The following is a 26,929-nucleotide window of genomic DNA, read 5'->3' as shown; positions in this document are numbered from 1 at the left end:
GACTGCTGTCTGGGATAGTTCCTTCAAGTCTGGGCTAGGAGTGTTCAGACTCTCTGCAGATCCTAGAGACCGCTGGCTACTACCCAGAGCACTCTCGGGTGCGGGTGGGGAGCACAGTTCAGACCCCGGTCTCACAGCGAGCACAGAGTACAAAAAGGCTGTGGTTCTAGAGAGCGCCCACCAGACTCCCTCACGGGGACAGGAATGCACCCCAGCCGAGTGGTGGTGCAAGCCGCACAACACTGAGGGGTCTGAGACGAGGAACTGGAGGTTCCACCACCGCACTCTCTCTGACGTGGGTGGTCACCTGTGGTGGCTGACCTAGGTCTGTGGGCTTAGGCCCGTGCCTGTGATTGCCTCATTCCCCCAGTTGCCCGTGAAGATCTTTTGCTCTTTTTGAGTGCTTTTAACCAGACTCCATTTTTTTTTAAAGATTTTATTTATTTGTTAGAGAGAGAGAGAGACAGAGTGGTAGGCAGAGGCAGAGGGAGAAGCAGGCTCCCTGCCGAGCAAGGAGCCTGATGTGGGACTAGATCCCAGGAGACTGGGATCATGACCTGAGCCGAAGGCAGCCGCTTAACCAACTGAGCCACCCAGGTATCCCCAGACTCCATTTTAATGCTGGTTCCCAACCACAGGGCACTTTCATGTTGGGGTATTACTTTCCAATGGGTTGCTTCTGGTGGCTCCCTCCCCCTTCCATTTATCCTCTGATATCAGTCCAATTGTTCCCAATCTGCTTTACCTCTCCACTGGCGTCTTCTGCCCCCATAGAGATCCAGAAGTGTATAATCCTATATCTCAGGCTGGTTTCATGGGTGTTCAGAGTGTTCTGGTACCTAATTAGCTCACTTTAGAGGACCGGCTGAAACAGGGTCTCCTACTTCTCTGCCATCTTGCCTCTCCTCCCAAAACATATCTTCTCAAATAAATAATCTTTTAATTTTATAAACACTAAAATTAAAATAGAAATAGCTAATCAGGGGCGCCTGGGTGGCTCAGTGGGTTAAGCCTCTGCCTTTGGTGCAGGTCATGGTCTCAGGGTCCTGGGATCGAGCCCCGCATCGGGCTCTCTGCTCAACAGGGAGCCTCTCTGCCTATTTATGATTTCTCTCTCTTTCAAATAAATAAACAAAATCTTCACAAAAAAAAAAAGAAATAGATAATCAAGTTATTTTCAAAATACAGTTAAATTACAAATTCATTGTGAATTTTGGGAAGTGATTTATTTCACTCTATGGGGTTTAGACAAGTAATTTCACATTTCATTTTAAGTCAAGAGTCAGAAAACATTTCTTGTACAACCAGCACTAAGAGAGATTATGGTATATCAATGAATTATTTAAATACAGAGATAGCTTTTTAAGACGGAGTTCTACAAGTAACATTAACAGGAAAATACACACCATATAAGCTAACTTTGGATCTAAGAGCTTTAATGTATTCAAATATTGAAAGAAACTAGTCTGAAACTTTTCTCATTTAAAAAACACATTGTGATTGAATGGGTTTAAGGATGGACGAACCAATCAGTACAGAGCGATTCACAAACATGACAGAGAAACATAACATTTATAATATTTAAACAAAGCTTTGTTGGCAGCACAGGAGATGGTCTTGCTTTCTCTCTCTCCAATTGAGCAGGAACTTTTCATATTTCGTAGTTTCTGAATTTCCTCAGGAGTTCTGACGGAGCATCCCCAGACCAGCGGAAACGAAGGTGCCAAGAGTTCCCATCTGAAAAACCTTTAAAGCACAGAAGAGTTTTTAAAATCAGAGAGGTAGCAAAAGAAAACTCACAGTGTCATGGCAAAATGGCTTGCTGATAAGATTTCACTGCAATAAATGAAATGTAAGTAAGTCTTTAATGTGGATTACCAATATGTTATAGAAACTGATTATCTTAAGTAGACGTTCGAGTTCTTTTTTCCACACACACACACTTTGATTTGGCCTGGTGCACCCATTCATTTATTCATTTGTAAAAAACATTTTTTGAGCAACTATTACATATTGCCAGCCTCTGTGCTGAGTACCGTGAGATAGCAGTGCCTGTCTCCTGATGGGGGTCACAGAAGAATCCAGAAAATTATTAACGTGGCAAAAAACAAAACAAAACAAAACAAAACAAAAATATATATATATATATGGAGGGAAACACATAGGAGAATGGGAGACCAGAGAAAGTCATTCAGTGTGGACTTGGCAGAATAAAGGTAAAGTAAGAAAAGACTTCTGGAAGGAAGTCACATTCAAAGTGACCATGAGTAGGAATTAGCTAGACCAGGGTGTCTCCAACTTCCATATGCATAGTCATTATCTAGAGATCTTGTTATACTGGAGATTCTGATTCTGGATGTCTGGAGTGGAGCCCGAGATTCTGGATTTTTTTTTTTTTTTTTAGATTTTATTTATTTATTTGACAGAGAGAGACACAGTGAGAAAGGGAACACAAGCAGGGGTAGTGGGAGAGGAAAAAGCAGGCTTCCCACTGAGCAGGGAGCCTGATGCAGGACTGGATCCCAGGACCCTGGGATCATGACCTGAGCTGAAGGCAGCAGCTTAACCCACTGAGCCATCAGGCATCCCCGATGGTTGCCCTTTATATATGAAGAGCTTTCCCATTCTCTCTTACATTGGATGAGTATTCTATTGTATGGTAAACAAAAACACAATGCATTTATTTGCTATTCTGCAGTGAATAACATGGCACACATGTCATTTTGCACATGGGTGATCTGGAGGATAAAATTTGTGGAAGTGGGATGGCTGGGTCAAAGTCATTGTGCATTTGCAGTATGTTATTAATAGACACTGCCAGACAGTTCTCCATAAAGCTTGACCCAGCAGCAGCTGATTTTCCTACACCATCATTAACACCACGTTAACAAACTTAGTAACATTTGCCAGGCAGATGAGTACCAAACGGTGCATTTTTATTTGCCTTTCTCTTGGTATGAGTGAGTGAAAGCATCTCTTCATATGTTCCAAGGCTATTTGTGTATTTTCGGTTCTATGAATTATCTGCTCATTTTTTTTTAACCAGATGGTTGATCCTATGTCTCACTGATTCACAGAAGCATACATTAAGAGAAGTTATCATTTCACTAATTACATTGAGATGAAATATTTTTATATGTTTAAAAGCTGCTGTCTTTTCTGTCTTAAACTGCCTATTTATAAAGTTTCCCGCCCTTTTATTTTTGGAATATTGATCTTTCTCTTCTTGATTTGTAGAGCCAACTTTTGACTTCTTATCAACAAGAATTAGTTTACATGGATGAAAGAACATTCTGTGCTTAAATGATTAACAATAAAAGGATATTTATAGATATCTTCAGTGGTGGGAATTTGGGAGTTCATTTGCAAAGAAATTGGAAACAACTTTCAAACAGCTGCCAAAGTAAAAGGTCAATGGTAAAGGATCTCTGGAAAAACAAATAATTTATTCCACAACAGTAAGATTTCTTTAATTCTAAACAACTTTGTTAAAAATTAAAGAAAAGGTCATTTTCCTTCTCTACTAGAAGGAAGGTAAATTGGCAAAAAATCTGCCACAGGCAATTTGGCAAAACTTATCAAACTCGTTAAAATGTGTAAATTTTAACCCAATAATTCTACTTCTAGAAATTTATCCTAAGGAAATAATCACAGATGTTCTCAAGGATTTAACCATAAGGATATTTATCATGATTTATAAATGTTTTTAAAAATCAAGAAACAATCTAAATCTTCAGCAATGGAAAGTTGGTTGAAAGTGTCTGATATATTGGGGCGCCTGGGTGACTCAGTGGATTAAAGCCTCTGCCTTTGGCTTGGGTCATGATCCCAGGGTCCTGGGATCGAGCCCTGCATCGGGCTCTCTGCTCAGTGGGGAGCCTGCTTCCCTCTCTCTCTCTGCCTGCCTTTCCGCCTACTTGTGATCTCTGTCTGTCAAATAAATAAATAAAATCTTTAAAAAAGTGTTTGATATAGTCATTAACAATTTTTTAATATTTATGGTCATAGAAAAATTCTCATAACATATCACTGACAGATAGTTAGAAAATAGTTTATAGGGGTGCCTGGGTGGCTCAGTGGGTTAAGCCTCTGCCTTCGGCTCAGGTCATAGTCTCAGGGTCCTGGGATCAAGCCCCACATTGGGCTCTTTGCTCACAGGGAGCCTGCTTCCCTCTCTCTGCCTGCCTCTTTGCCTAGTTGTGATCTCTCTCTGTCAAATAAATTAAAAACAATTTAAAAAAAACAGTTTATAGGGATGCCTGGGTGGCTCAATCAATAAGTGTCTGCTTTCAGCTCAGGCCTTGGGATGGAGTCCCACATAGGGGTCCTTGTTCAGTGGGGAGTCTGCTTCTCCCTCTACCTGCTGCTCCCTCTCTCTCTCTCTGTCTCTGACAAATAAAATCTTAAAAAAAAAAAATAGCTTACATAATAATATACAAAATTGCTTCCATTGATATCTTAAAATATTATCTAAATATCTAATCAGAAAAATACACACAGAACAGTTGACAGTGGTCGTTTAAGAAAACGATCTGTTTGTACTCTCTTTAGAATTATCAGAGAAAACAAATTTAAGAATTTTCTTTTCAGGAAAAAGCAAAAGGAAATTTCTGACAACCTGTGATTGAAATACACACACACACACACACACACACACACACACAAACACACAACATGGACAGTATGGTCCTCTTAATGTTAGGTATACTAACATATATAAAAATACACCAAAAGATCAATAATAGATATGTTTCTTGGTGCTAAGATTACAAGTTGTGTTTTCTACCTTTTGCCTGACCACATTTCTCACATTTCTACTATAAATATACTTGTTATTTTACAGTTTGAAAAAGGTATTTTCTAGCTTGGGTTCCAATAGAAATAGACCCCCAAACAAGAATTCCAATGTAAGTAGCTAATTTGTGTTTGTTTTTGAGTAGGCTCCACACCCTACGTGGTCTGAACTCATGACCCCAAGATTAAGAGTTGCATGCTGGGGCACCTGGGTGGCTCAGTTGGTTAAGTGTCTGCCTTTGGCTCAGGTCATGATCCCAGGGTCCTGGGATCGAGTTAGGCTCCCTGCTCAGTGGGGAGTCTGCTTCTCTCTCTCCATCTGCCCTTCCCCCCTGCTCACATTCACATGCTCTAGCTCTCGCTCTCGCTTTCTCAAATAAATAAATAAAATCTTAAAAAAAAAAAAAAAAAAAAGAGTTGCATGCTCTCCTGATTGAGCCAGGGTCAATAAGTGGTTAATCTGAAAGCTGATTCAGGGAGGACCTGGTAAGAAAATAGGGAAAGGAACCAAGTTTACAAAAGGTACGTTATCAGGCAGATTGCTACCCTGGGCAACCAGGGCTTGATTGCACTAGAGAGCCCTGGAAGACAGTATAAAAACTCCCACAGAGTTCTCTCAGTTTGAGAAGTAAAGGAGCCTCCCACTCACATTCATCAATATCCATGGCCAATCCAAAGGTGTTTATTCCCTGGCACTTATTGCCACGCTGGCTCAACTACCAGAGAACACCCTCTGGTAGAAACCATAGAGTGAGCAATGGGAAGGCAGATGTCCAGAGATGTCCAGAGCAGCACACATCAGCTACATACGATCTTTTTTCTTTAATTCCAGAACATTACATAAACTCTTTTATTCTAGAATGGCATTGATCAGAAGCCATATTTACTGCCTATTTAAGTGGAAGAAAGGAAAAGTGAGATTGTCTCACACACCAGTTTTCGGGGGCTGTGCTCCGTATTTTCCTGGTCGCAGTGAAGAGTCAAAACGGGATGGGGACTATTTGACAGACGGCCGTCACAGAAGAAGCATCAAAAGGCAAACTCCAAAGTAAGTATGAACCACTGCTTGAAGAAATTAATGAATATGCTGAAAAAGTAGGTGAGAAGCGACTCTGGACTCGGTAAAGCAGACATGAATAATATTTCTTAAGTGTGGATGTTACAGAAATTTACGCTGTCGTAAAATAAAGGTACAAATAATCATACAACTGCACTTTGGTGTATCAAACTCCAACTTTACGGTGCTACTCTTTACACCCAATAATCTCTTTTTTTTTTTAATTTTATTTATTTCTCTGACAGGGAGATCACAAGTAGGCAGAGAGGCAGGCAGAAAGAGAGGCAGAAGCAGGCTCCCTGCTGAGCAGAGAGCCCAATGCAGGGCTCAATCCCAGGACCCTGAGATCATGACCTGAGCCTCATGACCTGAGCCGAAGGCAGAGGCTTAACCCACTGAGCCACCCAGGCACCCCTACAGCCAATAATCTCTTAAACAGCATTAAGAAATGGTAAATATGGCCTTTAGTAAAATTTCGTAATTATTCTTCTCTAATGACAGCTTCTCAGAACAGTGACTCTCCTCTCACTGCTCCCCCCACCTTTCATCCCTCCGTCACAGTAAGAGAATATACTTCACCACGGGAGGGCATCAAAACTGACATCAGGGGCGCCTGGGTGGCTCAGTGGGTTAAAGCCTCTGCCTTCGGCTCAGGTCATGATCTCAGGGTCCTGGGATCGAGGCCCGCATCGGGCTCTCCGCTCAGCGGGGAGCCTGCTTTCTCCTCTCTCTCTCTCTATGCCTGCCTCTCTGCATACTTGTGATCTCTCTCTCTCTGTTTCAAATAAATAAATAAAAATTAAAAAAAAAAAAACTGACATCAGACTGTATTACACACCCGGGACTAACATAACACTGTATGTTAATTACACTGGAATTTGAAAATTAATAATAATAAAATAGGATTACCAAAAAAACCCTGACATCACAATTTATTCTGAGTAAATTACAATATATCTATCATGTGGAATCCTTATCTGCTGTTTAAAAGGACATAATTAAAAAAAAAGTAAAAGGATGAGTTAATTCTAAATATAAGAGTCTAAGGAGAAGCCCCATAATAATAAAAGCACCTACCAGGTACCTCTAAATATTTTACATAATTTATTTATTATTCAGGAAAACCGTATGACATAGACACTAGCATTCTGGCCATATAATAAGAAAACACAGATACAGAGCGGTTAACTTGCTTGAACAAGGTCATACAACTCATCTGTGGAAAAGCAGGGATCTGATTCCAGACTTTGTGCTCTAGGCACTGTGTAGCAGTATAACACCATTATTTTTAAAGCCCTCGCAAGTGAACATGTATTTCTACAGGCTTGTATTAGCATAGAGGACAATGTTGAAGGAGACACACCTGGGCATCTGCATTGACTTCAGGAAACAGAAGCAGAGAATGATGGGAACCTGGGGTAAGACACTAAGTCACTATCTATATGTGCTTCTTTGAATTTTCTAATAAAAAACTCCTATTAATTTGGAGTATTTAAAAAATATCTAAATAAGTGATTTTTTTCAAAGATTTTATTTATTTATTTGACAGAGAGAGAGAGATCACAAGAAGGCAGAGCAGCAGGCAGAGAGAGAGGGGGAAGCAGGCTCCCTAGATCATGACCTGAGCCAAAGGCAGATGCTTAACCCTCTGAGCCACCCAGGTGCCCCACAAATAAGTAGTTTTTTAAAGGAAGAGAAAATTTCCTAGAATCTGATGCAAGGGATTCCAGCCTCATGCCTGCGGCTCTGAAGTGATCAGATGTCCCTCCCCACCCTCATTCCCCGCCACCCCTCTCCGGCCCCAGTGAATTCAGACTAGGTCTGGGTCTGAATCTGAAACAGAGAGACACAGGGAGGCCCCAGGGTTTCAGGAAGCACAGATCTGAACATTCTGGGCTGAGTAAAGAAACATTTGTATGTTTGCCTGTGTGTGCCTGTGTGTAGGTCTCCATTGGTACGTGTGTATTTGCCTAAAACACTTTTTTTTTCTGAAATTCGGTCTTCTGCTTTGATCAGCTTGTTACATTAACCATGCCCAGATATGAGGCTGATGCAATCGATGTGTGGACTCCACAAAAGGATATCCTGAGTAACCAGCACAGACACCTGAATTGCACCCTAAAAATCTTTATTCTTTCAGGTAATGAGCATGTAGAAGTTCTCCCCAAAGGGAGATTTCAAGTGACTATTTCTAGAAAGACTATAATTCACCACAAACTAATTATCTTCTTTTCTTCAGTAAATATTCAAGGATTCAAGGACTTTCAGGAGCCTTTGTTTTAAAAGTTAAATTCTAAAGAGATGCAGAATCACAACCCTGAGAGCCTAGCAAGATTCTGAAGGACAATGACAGTGTGTGTACAAAACACACCTACATGAGATCAACACAGTGGGATGGCTGGAAACACAAAGAAATGATCACAATAGCTGACATTAACCCAAGACTGGCTGGGCAGGCGAATCACTGTGATAAGCATTTTGCATGGATCTCATTTAATCCTCATGATAATTCTATGAGAAGGCACCATCACGATCTTGATTTTATAGAGGAGGAAACTGAAATCTAGAGAAGTTAAGTAACTTTTACCAAGTAATACAGATCACAAGTGGTAAAGCTAGGTAGTGTAGCTTGGGAACTTAATCTCTATAATGCCTTGCTTCAGTGGAGCGATCATCCAGAATGTCTCCAGAGCTACTTCCAGATGTACCTTCTCAAGGTAGTGCAATGCCTTGCCTTACACACAGACTGAAGCCAAGTTGCCTTAGTTGAACCCCTTCCCCTGCTGCACACAAGCTGGAGAGCTTTGGGAAAATCACTCAACCTCCCTGGACTTCAGGTTTCTCATCTGTAAAATGAGCAATATGGTGCCAAACTCACAAGCTTGTAGTGAGGAGTAAGTAAATTGTCTATGAATTAAACATAAGACAAGATAATACATGTAAAGTAATGCACATAAAGAACATTTCTATACACAGTAAACACCCAATAAATGGCAGTGCTATTTCAGTCCAGCAGAAGACACTCCCAGAAATGCCCCAAATTTCCCTTGCAAGGAATGTATTGGGGAATGTGTCTTCCAGTGTCTGCGTCAGTGTTAAGTATCTTTTAAGGTGATAAAGTAATCCTTAAAGTTGGCACTACTGTTTAGTTGGAAGAGGCTGAGAATAAACGCAGTATAAACCAAGCCCTTTAAAGATTTTATTTTCTTATTTGACAGACAGAGATCACAAGTAGGCAGACAGGCATGCAGAGAGAGAGGGGGAAGCAGGGAGCCCTGATGAGCAGGGCTCGATCCCATGACCCCAAGATCAGAACCTGAGCCAAAGGCAGAGGCTTTAACCCACTAAGCCAGCCAGGTGTCCCAAACCAAGCCCTTTAATTTCAGATCTTCTTTGTTCTGCAAAGCTACATGACTTGACTTACTTGGAGAATCGGGATTTTGTGGTGGGAATGACTTCTCCAAGGACTTGGATTCTTTTTGCTCCATTTTCTCTGTGGCTGAACCCAGTTCCTCTTTCTTTATTTCTCTTTGCTTGTTCCATTCCTCATTTTCAATCTTGTCGGTATGAGGCTGGTCAGATTCTTCCAGCATCAGATCTTTTTTACCTCTGACAGCCCAGTGCATTGACTACATTAATTAAAAGCAGACACAAAACATAAAATCAGAATTATACAGTATTCTGTATTTAAAGTTCAATGTGTGATAAAACCTGACCTACTATTAAGAATTTTTCTATAGGTTTTATTTCAAAATAAAAATGTAAATTTGGGGGTGCCTGACTGGTTCAGTCAGTGGAACAGGTGACTATCTCAGGGTGGTAGATTTGAGCCCCAGGTTGGCCTAGAGCTTACGTAAAGAGAAAGGGGGGGGGGAGAAAGAGAGGAAGGTGGCAGGAAGGAGGGAAAGAAGGAAGGAAAGAAGGGAGGAACGGAAAAAGATGGGACACTTGGCTGGCTCAGACAGTAGAGCATCCAACTCTTGACCTAGGGGTTGTAAGTTTGAGCCCCACTCTGGTGAGGAGATTACCTAAAAATAAAATCTTTAAGGGGCACCTGGGTGGCTCAGTAGGTGGGGTGTCTGACTCCTGGTTCAGCTCAAGTCATGATCTCAGATCTCAGGGTCGTGAGATTGCATCCTGCATAGGGCTCTGCACTTGGTGGAAACCTGCTTAGGATTCTCTCTCTCTCTGTCCCTACCCCATCTCTCTCTCTAAAATAAATAGGGACGCCTGGGTGGCTCAGTGGGTTAAGCCTTCGGCTTAAGGTCATGATCTCAGGGTCCTAGGATCGAGCCCTGCATGGGGCTCTCTACTCAGCAGGGAGCCTTCTTCCCCCTCTCTCTCTGTCTACCTCTCTGCCTACTTGTGATCTCTCTTTCTCTGTCAAATAAATAAATAAAATCATTTAAAAATAAATAAATAAAGTAAAATAAATAAATAAATTTCAAAAAAAAAGAAATATTTTCTTAAAATGTTAATTTTAGGGGCACCTGGGTGGCTCAGTCCATTAAGCATCTGGCTTCAGCTCAGATCATGATCTCGGGGTCCTGGGATCGAGCCTTGAGTCGCTTGAGTCGGCTCTGCTCAGTGGGGAGCCTGCTTATCCCTCTTCTTCTGTCCCTCCCCCCCAGCTCATGCTCTTTCTCTCAAATAAACAAATAAAATATTTTTTTTCAATGTTAATTTTTAAAAGGGACAGCGGCCTTAGCTGGTGCAAAAAATCTGCTTTTGGTTTGGTTGGTTTGGATCTGTTGTTGTTTAGTTAGGTTTCTTCCTTTATCTGCAGGTGCACAGACTGGAAGAGGCTGTCCAGTGGTTTTATCTGTCAGGGAAGGGATATCGGGAAGGTCAGTGAAAAATAGAAAATAAGAAATTCAAGAATTCAGGGCCCAGAGAGCTGAAAATGTGGTCCTTCAACATCATAAGTCTGTTAAGTGTCCTGTGCAGTGAATTTACTCCAGGCCTCAGTACTTCTTTCTCAGAATAAAAGTGTCTCCTATTTCCCTTAGATGGTGTTGAGGATTAATGAGTTACCTACAGTAAATGCTTTGATAAATGCCAAAGATATCCTGAGATAATAGTTTTATTCATCCATCCACTTTATAAGAATAAAATATTTTAACATCAGGCCCCTGTATCTGCTGATCCCAATTAAAGAAATACACAGGGGAAAAATCTAAACGGTATCTAACCTCAAATTCAGACACCTCTCATACTTTGCACTTCAATCAAAGGACTAATGTAAGAGCGATGCTAGGCAGCCTGGTTTGCTGGGACACAATTAGGCCTCATTTCTGTGCTCACAGAGCGTATTTCTCAGCTCCCCTAAGATATGAACTGGGCAGAACAACATTTAACATAGAGGAAACTAGTGTGGAATGACTCAGTTCAATAGAAGGATCATCAGCATAAATATCAGATGATAGTCGTTGATAGAGACTAAGAGGGACATTAGGAACAGGACAGTCTGTGCAGCAAAATAATGAACTGCACCAGACCAAAAAACTCACTGTGCGCAGTGGGTGAACCAACGCTAAACAGACACCAAGCCTGGGTGCAAAGGCCACTGTCCTACAGTCTATGAAATTGGTATGTTGTTTATTCTACCTTCTCCATTAACTTGTTTATCAGCTTTCTTTAATGTGTTTTTTTCCCCTAGGAAGTCATTTTTAAAATTCTGGGCCTTCGGGCGCCAGGGTGGCTTAGTCAGTTAAACATCTGCCTTCAGCTCCGGTCTTGATTCCAGGGTCCTGTTATCCAGTCCCAAATCTGGCTCTCTGCTCCAAGGGAAGCCTGCTTCTTCCTCTTCCTCTGCCCCTCCCCCTGGCTCGTGCACTCTCTCTCTCTCTCTCTCTCTCAAATAAAATCTTTAAAATAAATAAAGTCAGTAATTTCATTTAATTCTAGACCTTGTTTAATAATAAAAAATTGTGCCTACATGCCAGTAAATATTAAATAGACAAAAAGAGGGACGCCTGGGTGGCTCAGATGGCTAAGAGGCTGCCTTCGGCTCAGGTCATGATCCCAGCGTCCTAGGATCAAGTCCCACATCCTGCTCCTTGCTCAGCAGGGAGCCTGCTTCTCCCTCTGCCTCTGCCTGCCACTCTGTCTGCCTGTGTGCGCTCGCGCTCTCTCTCTCTCTCTGACAAAGAAAAATAAATAAAATCTTAAAAAAAAAAAAAAGAAATAGACAAATAGAAAAAAATCAATTGATTTATGTGAGCCATGGATAAGCTAAATAACTATTCAAAATTGACTAGCTGTTTTTATTCTGGATCAACATGAGTGAATTTTTTACTTGCTTGGGTGATCTTTGACAAGCTCTTGGATAACATTCATTTAGGACAGACTGTTTTCTGAACAGGCCCAGAAGGTACTGAATTACACACTGTCCCTGGGGAAAGGGTAACCAAACGGGCATAGTAGGAAGCTTCCCTGTCGTTTGTAGCCAACTGGACTCACCCCAAGGACACCTCACCAAGCCCAGGAACCCAGGAACAATCCGTAGACAAACAGATCCACGTGAGGGTAACTCAAAGAGCCCAAAGAGCCCTCCCAGAAGGGATCAATTTGTCAAACAATCAATTCACCAAAAATGTGTGCCTATTAACTCTTTTTTCTAAAGGCTTTATTTGTTTATTTGAGAGAGAGAGAGAGCATGAGCAGGAGGATAAACAGAAAGAAAGGGAGAAGCAGACTCCCCACTGAGTGCTGAGTCTGATGTGGGGGCTCCACCCAGGGTTCCACTCGGGGCTCAGGGTTCATGGCCAGGCTCAACATCAGGACTCTGAGATCATGCAGTAAGCCCAAGTCATAGTTTCTCTGCTGGGGCGCATGGGTGGCTCAGTCAGTGTGTGACTTGATTTCAGCTCAGGTCATGATCTCATGGTTGTGAGATCAAGCCGCACTTCCGCTCCACGCTGGGCATGTAGCCTGCTTAAGATTCTCTCTCTCTCCCTCTGCCCCCCCTCCTAAATATACATATAAATAAATATAATTTTTATATATTGAAATATATATACAAAGGCAAATGTAAGAACAAATTAAGTGTCTAACAGTAATTATGGTGATTACTCTTATATTTAGTTTTTTTAATAGCATGAAGAAAGAGAACGCAATGATTTAAAGTCTCTCTGCATCAATACAATGCCTCTTTCACCAGAATTTGTAACAAGAATGAATTTAAAATAATTTACAGCTTTCTTTAATCAATCAGGCTCTGTTTTTTATAGAATTTATAAGCCTTATGAAAAGAACTAAAAGGATGGAAGAGATGAATTTGCACTGGTTCAAAATTCAGCAGTATTATATGAGCCACTTGAGAAGCACAGTTGTCAGAATGTATAAAACAGGGCACCTGGGTAGCTCAGTGGGTTAAGCCTCTGCCTTCGGCCCAGGTCATGATCTCGGGGTCCTGGGATCGAGCCCTACATCGGGCTCTTTGCTTGGTGGGGAGCCTGCTTCCCCCACCCCGCCTGCCTCTCTGCCTACTTGTGGTCTCTCTCTCTCTCTGTCAAATAAATAAAATCTTAAAAAAAAAAAAAGAATATATAAAACAATAAATGCCAGTGAGGAGTATAGGTATGGAATCAAACAGCCAAGCAGAGTGACAATCACAGTCATCAGCTCTTCTGGCACTGATCCATTGAATTCCCCTCCATAGGGTTTGTGGACACTGAGTCACATCCGTATTCTATCAGCTTCTTGGTCTTCTCCCTCCTACTGCCTATTGACTTTTTAAGCTACTACGTGAGTCTAATCCATGGGCAGCCTGAGCTTCAGGCTCAAAGAGAAACCTACCGTTTTCACCGAGTCACTCAAAGCTTCCCACTGCTGGAATGGCATCGACATCTGGCTCCTGCGCCAGTGGTCATAACGGGCACGACTCTCCGTATTCGTCAGAACATCCTTTGCCTTCTGCAGTTTCTGAAAAGTCTCCACTGGAAAACAGATCAAAAGATGAGCACTTCTCTCTTGAAGGAGTTATTTTAAACTCCCAAGCAAAGGGATCTCACTGGAAGAGGTCTGTTATTTACCGGCTATGGGACCTTGGGCCAGTTCACCTCTTCAAGCTTTAATTTCCTCATGTGTAGAGTGAATCACAAGGACAAGTGAGGTCATGTATGTACAGCGCCTGGCTCACAGTTTATCCACTCTCTTTACTGAGCTCCAATGCTGTTCCGGGTGTTGATGACACGGGTGTGAACCATAGACACGAACTATTTAGTGGGATTGACATCAGAAACATCAAAAAAAATTACAGTTTTGTCTACTCGGAAGACGACTACCTTTGCTACTGGTAGTTGTGAGGAAGGGTAGTGATCGGGCTAGAGGAACAGTGGAAAGGAAGACCCTAAGACAGGAAGGAGCACAGTGATTTAGAGAAAATAGAAAAGGCCCATGTGGGGGTGCCTGGGTGGCTCAGTGGGCTAAAGCCGCTGCCTTTGGCTCAGGTCATGATCCCAGGATCCTGGGATTGAGTCCCGCATGGCATCGGGCTCTCTGCTCAGCAGGGAGCCTGCTTCCCTTCCTCTCTCTCTGCCTGCTTCTCTGCCTACTTGTGATCTCTGTCTGTCAAGTAAATAAATTAAAAAAAAAAAAAAAAAGACTATTTCTTAAAAAAAAAAAAAAAAAAAGCCCATGTGGCTGGAGGACACAGGGCTGGGAAAGGATGACGAGGAAATGAGGAATGGGGACCCAGTCATCCAGGAACTTAGAGGTCTAAGGATTCTGGTCTGTTTTTTGTTGTAAGAACAGTAAGAAGCTATTGGGAGGGTTTAAGCATAGGAAGTAACATGATGGGCGATTGATAAATGGTAACTTTGTCACTGATCTATTTGACCAGATGGCATACAATAGAAACCATCCGTGTCCCTTTTGTAAACACTTCCAATGTCCTTCTGCTCCTCAATGAAGTTCAAACTTTCTATAGAACAATACACAAAAATCAATTGTGTTTTCATACGGTAGCAATGAGCAATCTGAAAATGAAATCCGGGAAGGAATCCCATTTACAATAGCATCAAAAAGAATAAAATACTTAGAAAAAAAATGTTGAACAAAAGAAATGCAAGATTTATATATTGAAAACTATAAAACACTGTTGGAAGAAATTAAATATCTCAATAAATAAATATCCATGTTCATGGATCAGAAGACCTAACATTGCTAAGATGGCTGTGGAGGCCGAGAAAATTAAGGCCATCCCACCTCAAGTTTAGCTGATGTGGGAAACAGAGGGAGAAGAAAATCATTAAAATTCCTCACCTATTGACAAGCCCTTGAAACAGAGTGGCTCTCCCCTGGGGACTTAACTGCCCTCACCTTGAGATTTTGCTAAGGAAAATCCTAGTGTGACCAACTCCCTACCCCAACAGGTCCGACCAGAATCCTGTAAGTCTACTTTAACAATTCCTTTAGGAAACTTTATCTCTAAACCTCCAAGATAGTGTTGAGAATCATTCCCAAGTATATAACCCACTGACATACATCTAAAGGGTCTCACAAGAAGATTTTTATTATTGGTAATGAATAACCTTTTCCTCAGACAACAGCTAGCCCCTCAAGGTCCTGGAGACCTCGCTTCCAAAATTCCTTAGAGACTTACATTTCCATAACCCCCTTTGTCCTCACCCACCACCGAGTCCACCCCTACTCTGCCTTTAAAAACTCTGACTGTAACCTGGCTCGGGTCCAAGTCCGTACTCCACTGTGTCGGGTATACTTGGGCCCAAGCTTAAGCTCATCAAATAAAGCCTCGTGTGATTGCATCGGTGCTTGGCTCCTTGGTGGTCTCTCAGATGCGAAAACTCGGGCATAACAATGGCAAATATTCTCCAAATCGCTCTTTAGATTTAATGCGATCTCTATCAAAATCCCAGGTGCCTTTTTTCAGCAGAAATTGACAAATTGATCCTAAAAATCCGTATGTACACATAAGGGACTCAGAATAGCCAAAACAATCTTGAAAAACAAAAACAAAGTTGGAAGAACCCACACTTTCCAATTTAAAACTTTCTACAAAGCTACAGTAATGAAACACTGTGGTACTAGCATTAGAGTAAACATAAATAAATGGGATATTATGAGTCCAAAAATAAACCCTCAAAATTTGCAGTCAATTGGTTTTCTTTCTTTTACGGGCGCCACGGTGCCTCAGGCGTTAAGTGTCTGCCTTCGGCTCAGGTCATGATTCCAGGGTCCTGGGATCGAGCCCCACACCGGGCTCCCTGCTTAGCGGAAAGCTGGCTTCTCCTTCTCCCACTCCCCTGGCTTGTGTTCCCTCTCTCACTGTGTCTCTCTCTGTCAAATAAATAAAATCTTTTTAAAAAGTGGATGAGGGGTGCCTGGGTGGCTCAGTCAATTAGCATCTGCCTTCGGCTCAGGTCATGATCTCAGGGTCCTGGGATCGAGCCCACATCAGGCTTCCTCATAAGTGGGGAGTCTGTTTCTCCCTCTCCCTCTACCCCTCAATGCCCAGCTCATGCTCTCTTTCTCTCTCTCAAATAAATAAATAAAATCTGGGCACCTGGGTGGCTCAGTTGGTTAAGCAACTGCCTTCAGCTCAGGTCATGATCCCGGGGTCCTGGCATCAAGTCCCTCATCAGGCTCCCTGCTCAGTGGGAAGTCCTCTTCTCCCTCTCCTCCCTGCTCCTGTCCGCTCTCACTATCTCCACCTCTCTCTCTCCAATGAATAAATTTTTTTTTAAAAATCTTTTTAAAATAAATAAATAAATAAAATCCTTTTTTAAAAAAATAGAAAAATCTGTAGCGAGAGTAAGTAGATTCATGGTTACCAGGCAGGGGGAAACGGGAAATGATTGCTAATGAGTACAGGGTTTCTTTCTTCTTCACAACAACCTTATGATGTGGATATTACTATCATTATCGTTATTATTATTCCCATTTTACAGAACCTAAGCCTAAAGGAGTCAATGTAACTTATCCAAAGTCCCAAAACTTCAAGCGATGGAGCCACAAATCAAACCCAAGCCTGCCAGGCCTCCCAGATGCCGCTCTCCACTGACTGCCTTTCTGCTTCTTCCATTTTCTTGCAATGGATGTTACCCTCCAATCCACAGCTTCTCCTCCACCTCCAGAGATAATAAAATGTCATCATTCACCAATAAGATCCTAATTGTGCCCTTGAGAAGCTCAGAGTCTAGTAAGGAAGCAGACATATAAGCAAATCATTTCAAATTTAATGTGATAGAAATATAGAAGCAAGACTTCTCCACTTGGGGAGTCAGAAAATATTTCATTAGTTTTCTCTATACTTGGATCATCCTTGACTTTTTCTCTTACGTCTCACTTCTAACCCCTTAGCAAACCCTACTGGCTCTACTTTTAAAATATATCTAAGATCTGACCCCTTGTTGCCACTTCCACTACCCCCACTCTGGTTCAAGCCACTGTCTTCTCTTGGTTGGAGTATTATACTAGCTTCTCAGCTGGTCTCCCTGCCTTTATCTCAGTCTGTTTTCTACAAAACAGTTAGAGAGATCTTTTAAAAAATAAGTGACATAGTATCACTCCTCTGCTCAAAATGACTTTTAATGACTTCCCAGTTGTCTTACAGTAAAATTCCAATTTCTTACCACCAGTGGCATGGCTAGTAGGTCTGATATGTTCTGCCTGCCTTTTACCATCTCTTCCTTCTCTGATCTCATTTTCCTCTTTTCTCCCCATCTCCCCTTGCTACAGCCATAGGAGCTTCCCTGATGCATCTTGAGTACACCAAGCGCACACCGGCCCCAGGACCTTGGCACTTACTATTCTTTCTACAAAGAATACTTTTACACCAGGCACTCATATATCATCTCAGATCCTGTCTTGTAGAGGGGGTCTTCCCTCACTATGCTGTATAAAATGACTGCCCACCAGCACCACACCTTTATCTCACTTGCCCTACTTCATGTTTCTTTATAGTACTTGCCCCCAGCCATTATGTAGTTTTTTGTTTATGATCTGTCTCCTCTACCACAATACAAACTCTGTGGAAAGAGAGACTTTCTCTCTTTTTTCGGTCTCTGCTATATCCTTTGCACTGAAACAGCAAAGCAGGTGCTCAAGAGGTGTCTGTTCAATGAACCAATGAGTGAATGCTTCCTATTTTGAGTGTGAGAAAGATAATATATAGTGCTATTCCCTGAGCTCCAACCACCAAAGAAATGACACATATCATTAAAACATTTTGTGAATTAGGAATATTTTAATACTGTCAGTGGGGAAGCTAATTTAAATTGCCCTGATAGTGTTTAAAAATACCTCATGGTCAGGGGTTGCCTAGGTGACTCAGTCAGTTAAACTTTTGACTCTTGATTTCCACTCAGGTCATGATCACATGGTCGTGGGGTCTAGCCCTGCACCAGGCTGCATGCTCACTGCAAATCTGCTTGAGATTCTCTCTCTCCCTCTCTCTTCGTCCCTCCCCCCGCTCACATGCGCACTCTCTCTCTCTAAAAATAAATACATAAATAAAATATTAAAAAAAAAAAACCATGGGAAGTAATCAAGAGTCTCTCAAACAGTCATTGAGGCAAATGTATAATCAATACTGACAGTATTGGGGTGCCTGGGTGGCTCAGTGGGTTAAGCCTCTGCCTTTGGCTCAGGTCATGGTCTCATGGTCCTGGGATCGAGTCCCGCATCAGGCTCTCTGCTTGGTGGGTAGCCTGCTTCCTCCTCTCTCTCTGCCTGCCTCTCTGCCTACTTGTGATCTCTGTCTGTCAAATAAATAAATAAAATCTTAAAAAAATAATACTGACAGTATGGAAAATAGTGAAACGCTTCTGTACCCAGGTGGTAAAGAATTGCTATTCCTGAGCCCCCCTCCTCCAAACACCACCACTTTAAGTGTTCCCCCAACAATCAGAGATGCTCCCTGCCACGGCAGGGTCCCTCCAAGACCTGTCCCAAAGCTGGACAGCACAATACCTAATAAGCCATTAACTAATATTGCCGCTGGAGATATAGCAATTAGTGGGTTAAAGGGAAGACCCTAAAGTTGGGGCTATTGGAAATTACAGGAGAATAAACAAGCTAATAAAAAGCATCTTGCCATAGCAGCTCTCTGTAGTGAGTAATCCTTCCTACTGCTGACAACAACGTAAATATCCCACTGTACAAATAAGATGTCATTTTTTCCAAAGGGAATAAAAAGCTCATTAAATTATCACCACAGATGCACATTCCAGTTACTACTACAGCAGTGTTTATAAAGATTTACATATTTATCTATGAGTCACCTGCTCTTTGCACATTACTGTTAGCCTGTTTCCAGAGTCTGCAAAATGAAAGAAGCCTGCTTGGGACTATTCTGCTCTCAATCCCTCGACAACTGATAAGCAGAAAGCTAAAGATACTTTATCTTTCCTGATAGCTGGCCTTTCCTTGTTCCATCCTCTCCACCACATTTATTAAAAATGAGTTTGGGTTTATATTTGTCCTTTAATATACCAGCTAATCAAATGAGTCACAACAAGATAAACATTTACCCGTTCTGGGAAGAGATCTCATTTTACAAGCTTATAAGAGCAAATGATGCCAGGACCTTTGAGACACATTCCATTTTAACTCCTAGATCTACTCTGAAAATACAGAGGTTCTTTTAAATTCATATTTCACAATTGAATTTGTATTATTATAGTCACCTTTTTAATGTAGGCCATTTACACTTACTTGAAAAATAATAATAAAAATATGATGTCCGACCATACTTCGAAAAAAATCTGGAGGAAAATATACCACTGTTAATAGTGGTTCCCTGGCAGGAAGCGATAAGAGCAGACTTTCACTTTCAACATTATTTATTACTGTATGTTATTTTTATTCAAAGGGGAAAAAGCAATAAAGGGTTTTTAATGTGAGAAAGCCTGGAGACTTGGAAAGATATGTTAGCAAGGACAAGGAGCTCTCCTTCAAATATCCAAATGTTTTTGCAGCCTCCAAATCAATAACAAAAATGCCATTTCACAGATCTTTAATTTAGTCTGAAATCCCTTTCTTCAGGGTCAGAGAGAAATATACAAAGCATTGGTCTGAAATAGTTACTGTCACGCAGATACACAGGACTGGCATGAGAACCAGCCAGGAGCTCTTGTGCTCTGTGACACAATTTCTGCAGCATACTGGGTTTTCTCTCTCTGCCTCACCTCCTAACCCACTCTCGTGCACAAATGCACGCACACTTTCTTTCTAAAATTAAAAAAAAAAAATTATCTTGAATGCTGCATAAAAACAAGAAAAGAAAGTCCACTGAATCATAATTGCCAACATTCATTGAGCTATTCCTGCATACAAGCTACCTCATTTAGTCTTCACATGAGATGCATGAAGCAGTATACTACTAGTCTACCCAGGTTTCCTATGAGAATGCTGACGCTCAAGAGATTGCCCAAGGTCAACTAGCTCATCAGTGGGATCGAGGAGCAATCCAGACAGACAAGATTGTTCTCCATATCTACTATTCCATCATGCTAACAGATTAGTAATTTCAGTGGAAATGGTTGAGACTACACTTAATGAACCAAAAAGGTATATATACAAGTTTAATTTCTCCTACGGCAGTTGCTCTATAAGCGTTCACCTTGATGAAATAGATTTCAAAATCTACCTAATGTATTCTGGATTTCTGCCATACTAAAATTCGGCATCTGAGTGATTTCTTTAAAAAATACATAAATATTTTTAGTATTTTATTTATTTATTTATTAAAAGAGTTTATTTATTTATTTGACAGAGAGACACAGTAAGAGAGGGAACACAAGCAGGGGGAGTGGGAGAGGGAGAAGCAGGCTTCCTACTGAACAGGGAGCCCGATCTGGGGCCCGATCCCAGGACCCTGGGATCATGACCTGAGCCAAAGGCAGATGCTCGAAGACTGAGCCACCCAGGTGCCCCAATATTTTATTTATTTTTTTAAGATTTATTTATTTACTAAAGAGACAGTATATGCATGCATGGGAGTAGGGGTGGGGCAGAGGGAAAGGGAGAGGGAGGCAATTTCAAGCAGACTCCCCACTGAGCAGAGCCCAATGTGGGGCTTAATCTCTTAACCCTGAGATCACAACCTGAGCTAAAACCAAGAGTTGGACACTTAACCAACCAAGTGCCCCATTTAATATTTTGTTAAAGATTTTATTTATTTATTTGACAGAGAGAGATCACAAGTAGATGGAGAGGCAGGTAGAGAGAGACAGAGAGGAAGCAGGCTCCCTGCTGAGCAGAGAGCCCGATGCGGGACTCGATCCCAGGACCCCGAGATCATGACCTGAGCCGAAGGCAGCAGCTTAACCCACTGAGCCACCCAGGCGCCCCCCCATTTAATATTTTAAAATACTTTTATCAGTACCCTTAATCCCTCTCCAAGTGTATAAAGACCCACTTAAATTTTCAGAAAGTCGTATCAATCCAAATTGAGTAAATGGATGCTTAAACAGATTTGAAAACAATTTCTACCACAGGTTGACTCATCTATCAAGTGCAAGCCTGACAGGGGAAGATATTGATGTCTGTGTACCTTTCATTTTAAACAATATTTACAGTTCAGTGTTTCTCTGAACAAGAAGCCTTGAGGTAGTCCATACGTGAAAACACCCATCACTATGGCAACCAAAAATGGCAATGATTGCACAGTGATTCATCATGTATCCCAAATAGAAATTGCTTGCCAGGGACAAAGAAAGAACTCAAAGCCACACTTTATTGGAAAGAAACCCAGTTAAAGAATAACCTGGGGTAGTGGTTGTTTTTAAGTGTTTATTAAATTTTTATACTTTTATGTTAGGAGATCTAACTTTTTTTTAAGATTTATTTATTTAACTGGGAGATCGAGTGCGAGCTGGGGGTGGGGGAGACTGAGGGCGAGGGAGAGAGAGAATCCTTAAGCAGATTCCCCACCTGAGCTCAGAACTCCATGCGGACTCAATCCCAGGACTCTGAGATCATGACCTGAGCCAAAATCAAGAGTTGAGCCACCCGGGAGTCCCAGGACATCTATTTTAATAGTAACTCCAGTTCAAAGAGGTAATTAATATGTCTCCTAAAGAAATGCTCATGAGTTTATTCATTTAGTCATTCAATAAATGATTTGCACAAAGTAAGTGTCTTCCATGGTAGGTACAATGTGAGGTATGGGACACAGTACTGTGAACAAGATGGCAGGAAACCTGCCTCACTGAGCTTTCAGTATGACTGACAAGCAAATAGGCAACAAGGAGACAGTGTGATACACAGTTTTCTGCATGATATATAGGGTGCTCTGAGTAGGTAGGGCACACATGACTTAACAGAGGGAGTGATGGCTAAGCTGAACCCTGACACAGGAGTGACCTAACCAATCAAAGCAAAGCAGAGAAGTGTACAGACATCAGAGGGAGCCAGACAGAGGAAGCAGCAGGCATAAAGGTCTAAAGTGGAGGGGCAACTGGGTGGTTCAGTTGGTTGGTTAAGCATCGAACTCTTGATTTCAGCTTAGGTCATGATCTAGGTAGTGGGATGAAGCCCTGCTCTTCCTCTCTGTCCCTCCCCCACCCTTGCCTGCTCCTCTCTCTCTTAAAAAAAAAAAAAAAAAAAAAAAAAGGTCTGAGGTCTGAAGAGCTGAAAACAGGGCACATTAAAGAGCCAAGGTAGTCCTGTGTGGCAGAAACATGGAATAGTGGGCATGGTGGTGGAGAGAAGATGAAAATGGAGAGACAGGGAGCACATGAAGGGGCTTGTACATAAAGGCCCAGTAATCACAAAAAATGAACTATTGCTACCTGTACAAAATGGGCAAATATCAAACTTAATGCAAAGCAAAGAAACCACACACAAAAGAGGACTGTCTGATTCCATTTATGTGAAATTCAAAGCCACAAAGAACTAATCAATGATAATAGAGAGCTAAAAATGGGAGAGGATGCTGACTTTAAACAGCGGGGAGCCTGCTTCCCCCTCCCACTCTGCCTGCCTCTCTGCCTATCTGTGATCTCTCTCTCTGTGTCAAATAAATAAATAAAATCTTTTAAATAAATAAATAAATAAACAAATAAATAAATAAATAAACAGGATGTGAAAAGGGACTTCTGGGGTACCAGAAATGTTCTACATCTTCCTCTGAGCAGTGGTTAAACTGGTTATGCATAGACGAATTTATCGAGTTTATACTTACGATTCATTCACACTACCTTAAGCAAATTATGCCTTAATAAAAAGGGTAAAAATCAAATGACTGAAAGTAATAGTTAAATCTAACAAAGAAATGACTTCATATATTGGAAAATGACCTGGTTATACAGGTCAACAACTTCTAGAGAAAATTAATAAAGAGCTATAATATAAGAGAAAATGTTTTTAATGGAGAGGGGTTTGAGTTTTATCATTGTGTAATGTGGATTAAGACATGTATGTGGATTAATCATAATATTTTCCTTATAGAAAAGTCATATACATATGCATACTATACACAAACCTGTAGTATGCACATATAGTAAATATAATCGCCTAATTTAAGATAGTATTACCTACCCTGAGGATAAAATCAGGGTAGAAAAACACAAAAGACTTCATCTGCATTAGTAAAGTTTTTGTTTCTTTGTTTTTTTAGAGAGAGAATGAAAGTGAGGGCACACAAGTGGGGAGGTACAGAGGGAGAAGTAGAATCCCAAGCAGGCTCCACACTCAACACAGAGCCCAACACAAAGTTCAGCCCCATGACACTGAGATCATGACCCTGGGATCATGACCTGAAGCCAAGAGTCAGACATTTAAGCAACTGAGCCACCCAGGCACCCCTGCTTTTTGGTTAAGTTTTAAGCTAGGTATACATATATGGGCATTTGCTATAGTATTCTTAGACCTTTTTGTACATATTTTATATATTTTTCATAATTAAAAAGAAATCCACTACTTGTGGTGTGAAGCAATTAAAGGAGTGCTATGGGGATCCAGGCACGAAATGATGGTGACTTATTACTCTAAGGTCTGTGAAGGTGGAGGGAAGAGGATCTCCAGGACAGAAATGTGGAAGGTAAATCACTAGCATTGAGTAATTAACTAGTGGTAGACATAGGGAAGGGGAGGGTGATAGGTTTCTGCTTGACCAACTAAATGGATGGTGGTGCCATTTATTAAGATGGGGAAACACAGAAAAATGAGCAAGATTTTAGAGAGGGTGAGAGGAAAACAAGTTCAGTTTCTGACAGGGTGACTGAAATGTCTCCAAATGGATTCTAAGAAGCAGTCAAAACTAGAGTCCAAATATAGGAATGAGAAGCGAGTTAAGGATTGACTTGGGAGCCATCAACAAAGAGCTGATGATTGAAATCACAGATTTGGACTGTAAGGGCCTATTTAGCCAAAGCGATTCCATCCGGTTAAACAGTGATTTTGTTGTTTTTGCAGTAAAACTTAAACTAACCCTGCCCCCGACCCCGACCCCAAGAGGACTTATTTAAAAGCAAGTCCGGGAAACCAGTCCCAGGTAACAAAGCCCAAATACAAGGGCGGGTCAGGCCAGGTGGAGACATCCAATCAGTGGGGCATGCATACTGTCTCCCTAGCTACCAAGGAGTGTGGGCCCCGCCTTTTGGGGGCCAATTCTGACCAAGGTGATAGGCTAGTTCAAATATCTACTGTACGGTAAATTGTGATTCAATTGGTCACTTGTGTGTGACCTAGCATGACTGTGCAGCTTTCTCTGTGTGTTGTAAACTCATTGGCTACCTGTGTGTGGCCAGGCTCAACCACATGGCCCTTGCCCTTTAAAAGTTAGTTGGCAAGGCAGAGAGGGGTCGCCCTCTCTGTCAGAGGCAGCCCCAACTGGTTAGTTTTATTATCGATGCTTGGAGTGAAATAAAGCTTTGCTTGACCTTCACTTTGTATCAGTCTCGATCCTTTGATTACGGACCCAACAGGACAAGACTCCAGAAAGAAAGTGGGGAGTAAGCCCAGAATAGAGTTTAGAGGGAACCTTGGGGCAGAAGGAAGGAGTCACAACAGAGACAGAAAGATCAGCCCAAGAGGTTGGAGGAAAAGCAGGAGTGTGCATTTTGGCATCTAAGAGAAAAGAATGTTTCGAGGAGGCATGGTCAACAGTGTCAATTTCTGATGCAAACACAGGGAAGATAAGAGCTAAAAAGTAACTGTTGAATTGGCAGCTGGGGAGCCTTGGCGGCTATTCCAAGAGTCATTCCCAAGAAAGGTGAGGGGAAAGTCAGACTGGGATAAATTGAAAATTGATGAAGGAAAGTAGAAGTATCAACTGTGAACTTTTTCAGGAAGTTTGGCTCTAAAAGGAAGGAGAGAAACAGAAGAGGAACAGGAGAGAGATGGGTCAAGGAAAGATAATTGGTTTGTATTTTTTCAAGCTGAAATACACATAAGCATTTATGTCAAAATTTATGATGATGGAATTTAAATTATGATAAAGAAAAAAAAAGTATGAATGTATTATCATATGTTGTATAGAGACATATTCAGTTCCCCCAAATGAAGGAAATACAGCCAGGTTCTCATCAAGGCAATCACCTGGTTACAAACATATTTAAGACATGTTAACACTCAAGAGCTAGTAAATAAAGCATAATATAGGCAAATTTTAAACCAGGAAGCAGCACATTACAGCTAAAGAAAGATGAAAGTTCCATATTCTTGGGGGGAAAAAAAAAAACCTACACGGTTGCTCCCCTCCTACCATCCAATGGTGCAAAAACATTCTTGGGCATTGAATGAAAGAGTAAGTGTGAGCACAACATACAAGAAGAAATTAAATTATTATTCAATAGCTTTTTAGTTCTAGATCCTATTCATTTTCATGGGAAATAGGCATTAGTAAATACTTACCAGCTTTAGAGTTTTCAGGATGTTTGTCAGGGTGACATTCCAAGGCTCTGACTTTAAATTCTGCCATGATTTGTTCAACCTAAAATAAAAATCGATGTTTAAAATAAGGAATCCAACTTAAAGGGCATAAAGGAAGAAGCTGGGCATCATTCCTTCTCAAAACAGCCATATTCAACCCAAATTTTTCTTTTGATCTTTATATTTGTATTCTGACTTTTTACTCTAAGAAGTAATTTCCTCTATAATGAAACTCAGAAAGCATCCAATGAAAACTTCTATCCAAATAGTAGTCCGTGATAACAATTGAACTTTCTACTGCATTTAGATGATGGCCCAAGATACCTGTGACCCTAATATATACTTAAATGTCAAAAATGGTCAGATAGGTCTATCCTAAGAATACATAAATTTAGATGTGTTCACTCATCTGAGTTCTTTTTTTTTTTCATCATCTGAGCTCTTTAGAATATGCTTAGCCATCATTCATTACTCAAGGATGACTGTCTAGTTTATAAATTATCCATTATAAAGTTCCCTCTTTCTGCCTTTGCCCCTCTTTTTTCTTTATTAAGAATTTTGCAAAAAAAAAAAAAAAAAAAGAGAGAGAGAGAGAGAGGATTTTGCAATTTTTAAAAAAGGACAGAATTCAAACCTGTTAATTTTGTTACCAATTAACAGTGTGGCTAGAAGACTTGGGAAAAGAGAAACTTCATCCCAAACTAACATGAGGCTGGAGAGGCATTTTTATTTGATTTGCTTTCACTCAGCCCTCTAATCCTTGTTACCATGAATCAGCAAGACTTGTCTTTGTTCATTGTAATTCCACTGACAGCGGCAGGAGACAACAGTGGTTATATGGTTCAGCAATCTGATTGCTTCATTTTATTCTTTTTTTAAGATTTTATTTATTTATTTGAGAGAGAAAGAGTGAGAGAAAGAACACAAGTGGTGGAGAGGGGTAGAGGGAGAGGGAGAAGCAGACCCCCCACTAAGCAGGGAGCCCAATACAGGACCAGGTGAGGGGCTCGCTGAAGGGCTCCATGAGGGGCTTTCATGTGGGGCTTGATGCAGGCTCCATCCCAGGACCCTGTGATCATGGCCCCAGTGGAAGACAGAAGCTTAACTGACTGAGCCACCCAGGCGCCCCTGATCGCTTTCTTTTAAATCTCATTTCTGCCCAGACTTGAGGCAAGTTTGTAACTTCCATGTGCCTCAGTTTCCTCATCTTTACATTGCATGGTGGATAGAATTAGG

The 26,929-nt window shown here is 41.3% G+C and overlaps 1 protein-coding gene across 1 annotated transcript in view; it reads right to left on the bottom strand.

The window, feature by feature from the left end:
• Positions 1–1,204: 1,204 nt before the first annotated feature.
• Positions 1,205–26,929, bottom strand: part of DNAJC12 (DnaJ heat shock protein family (Hsp40) member C12) — a 35,891-nt gene continuing 10,166 nt past the window's right edge. Inside the window, exons 2-5 of the mRNA XM_032842002.1 lie at positions 25,676–25,754; positions 13,652–13,791; positions 9,276–9,480; positions 1,205–1,746 (exon numbers count right to left, since the gene is read on the bottom strand). Of these exons, the coding sequence (XP_032697893.1) occupies positions 1,652–1,746; positions 9,276–9,480; positions 13,652–13,791; positions 25,676–25,754 (519 nt within the window). The 3' untranslated portion in view covers positions 1,205–1,651. The remainder of the gene's footprint in view (positions 1,747–9,275; positions 9,481–13,651; positions 13,792–25,675; positions 25,755–26,929) is intronic.

Source organism: Lontra canadensis, unplaced genomic scaffold (genome assembly GCF_010015895.1).
Source record: "Lontra canadensis isolate GAN:19392208 unplaced genomic scaffold, GSC_riverotter_1.0 scaffold3, whole genome shotgun sequence".
NCBI classification, from domain to species: domain Eukaryota; kingdom Metazoa; phylum Chordata; class Mammalia; order Carnivora; family Mustelidae; genus Lontra; species Lontra canadensis.
Note: the sequence above shows the minus strand (reverse complement) of the source record. Positions and strands in the feature narration are given on the sequence as shown.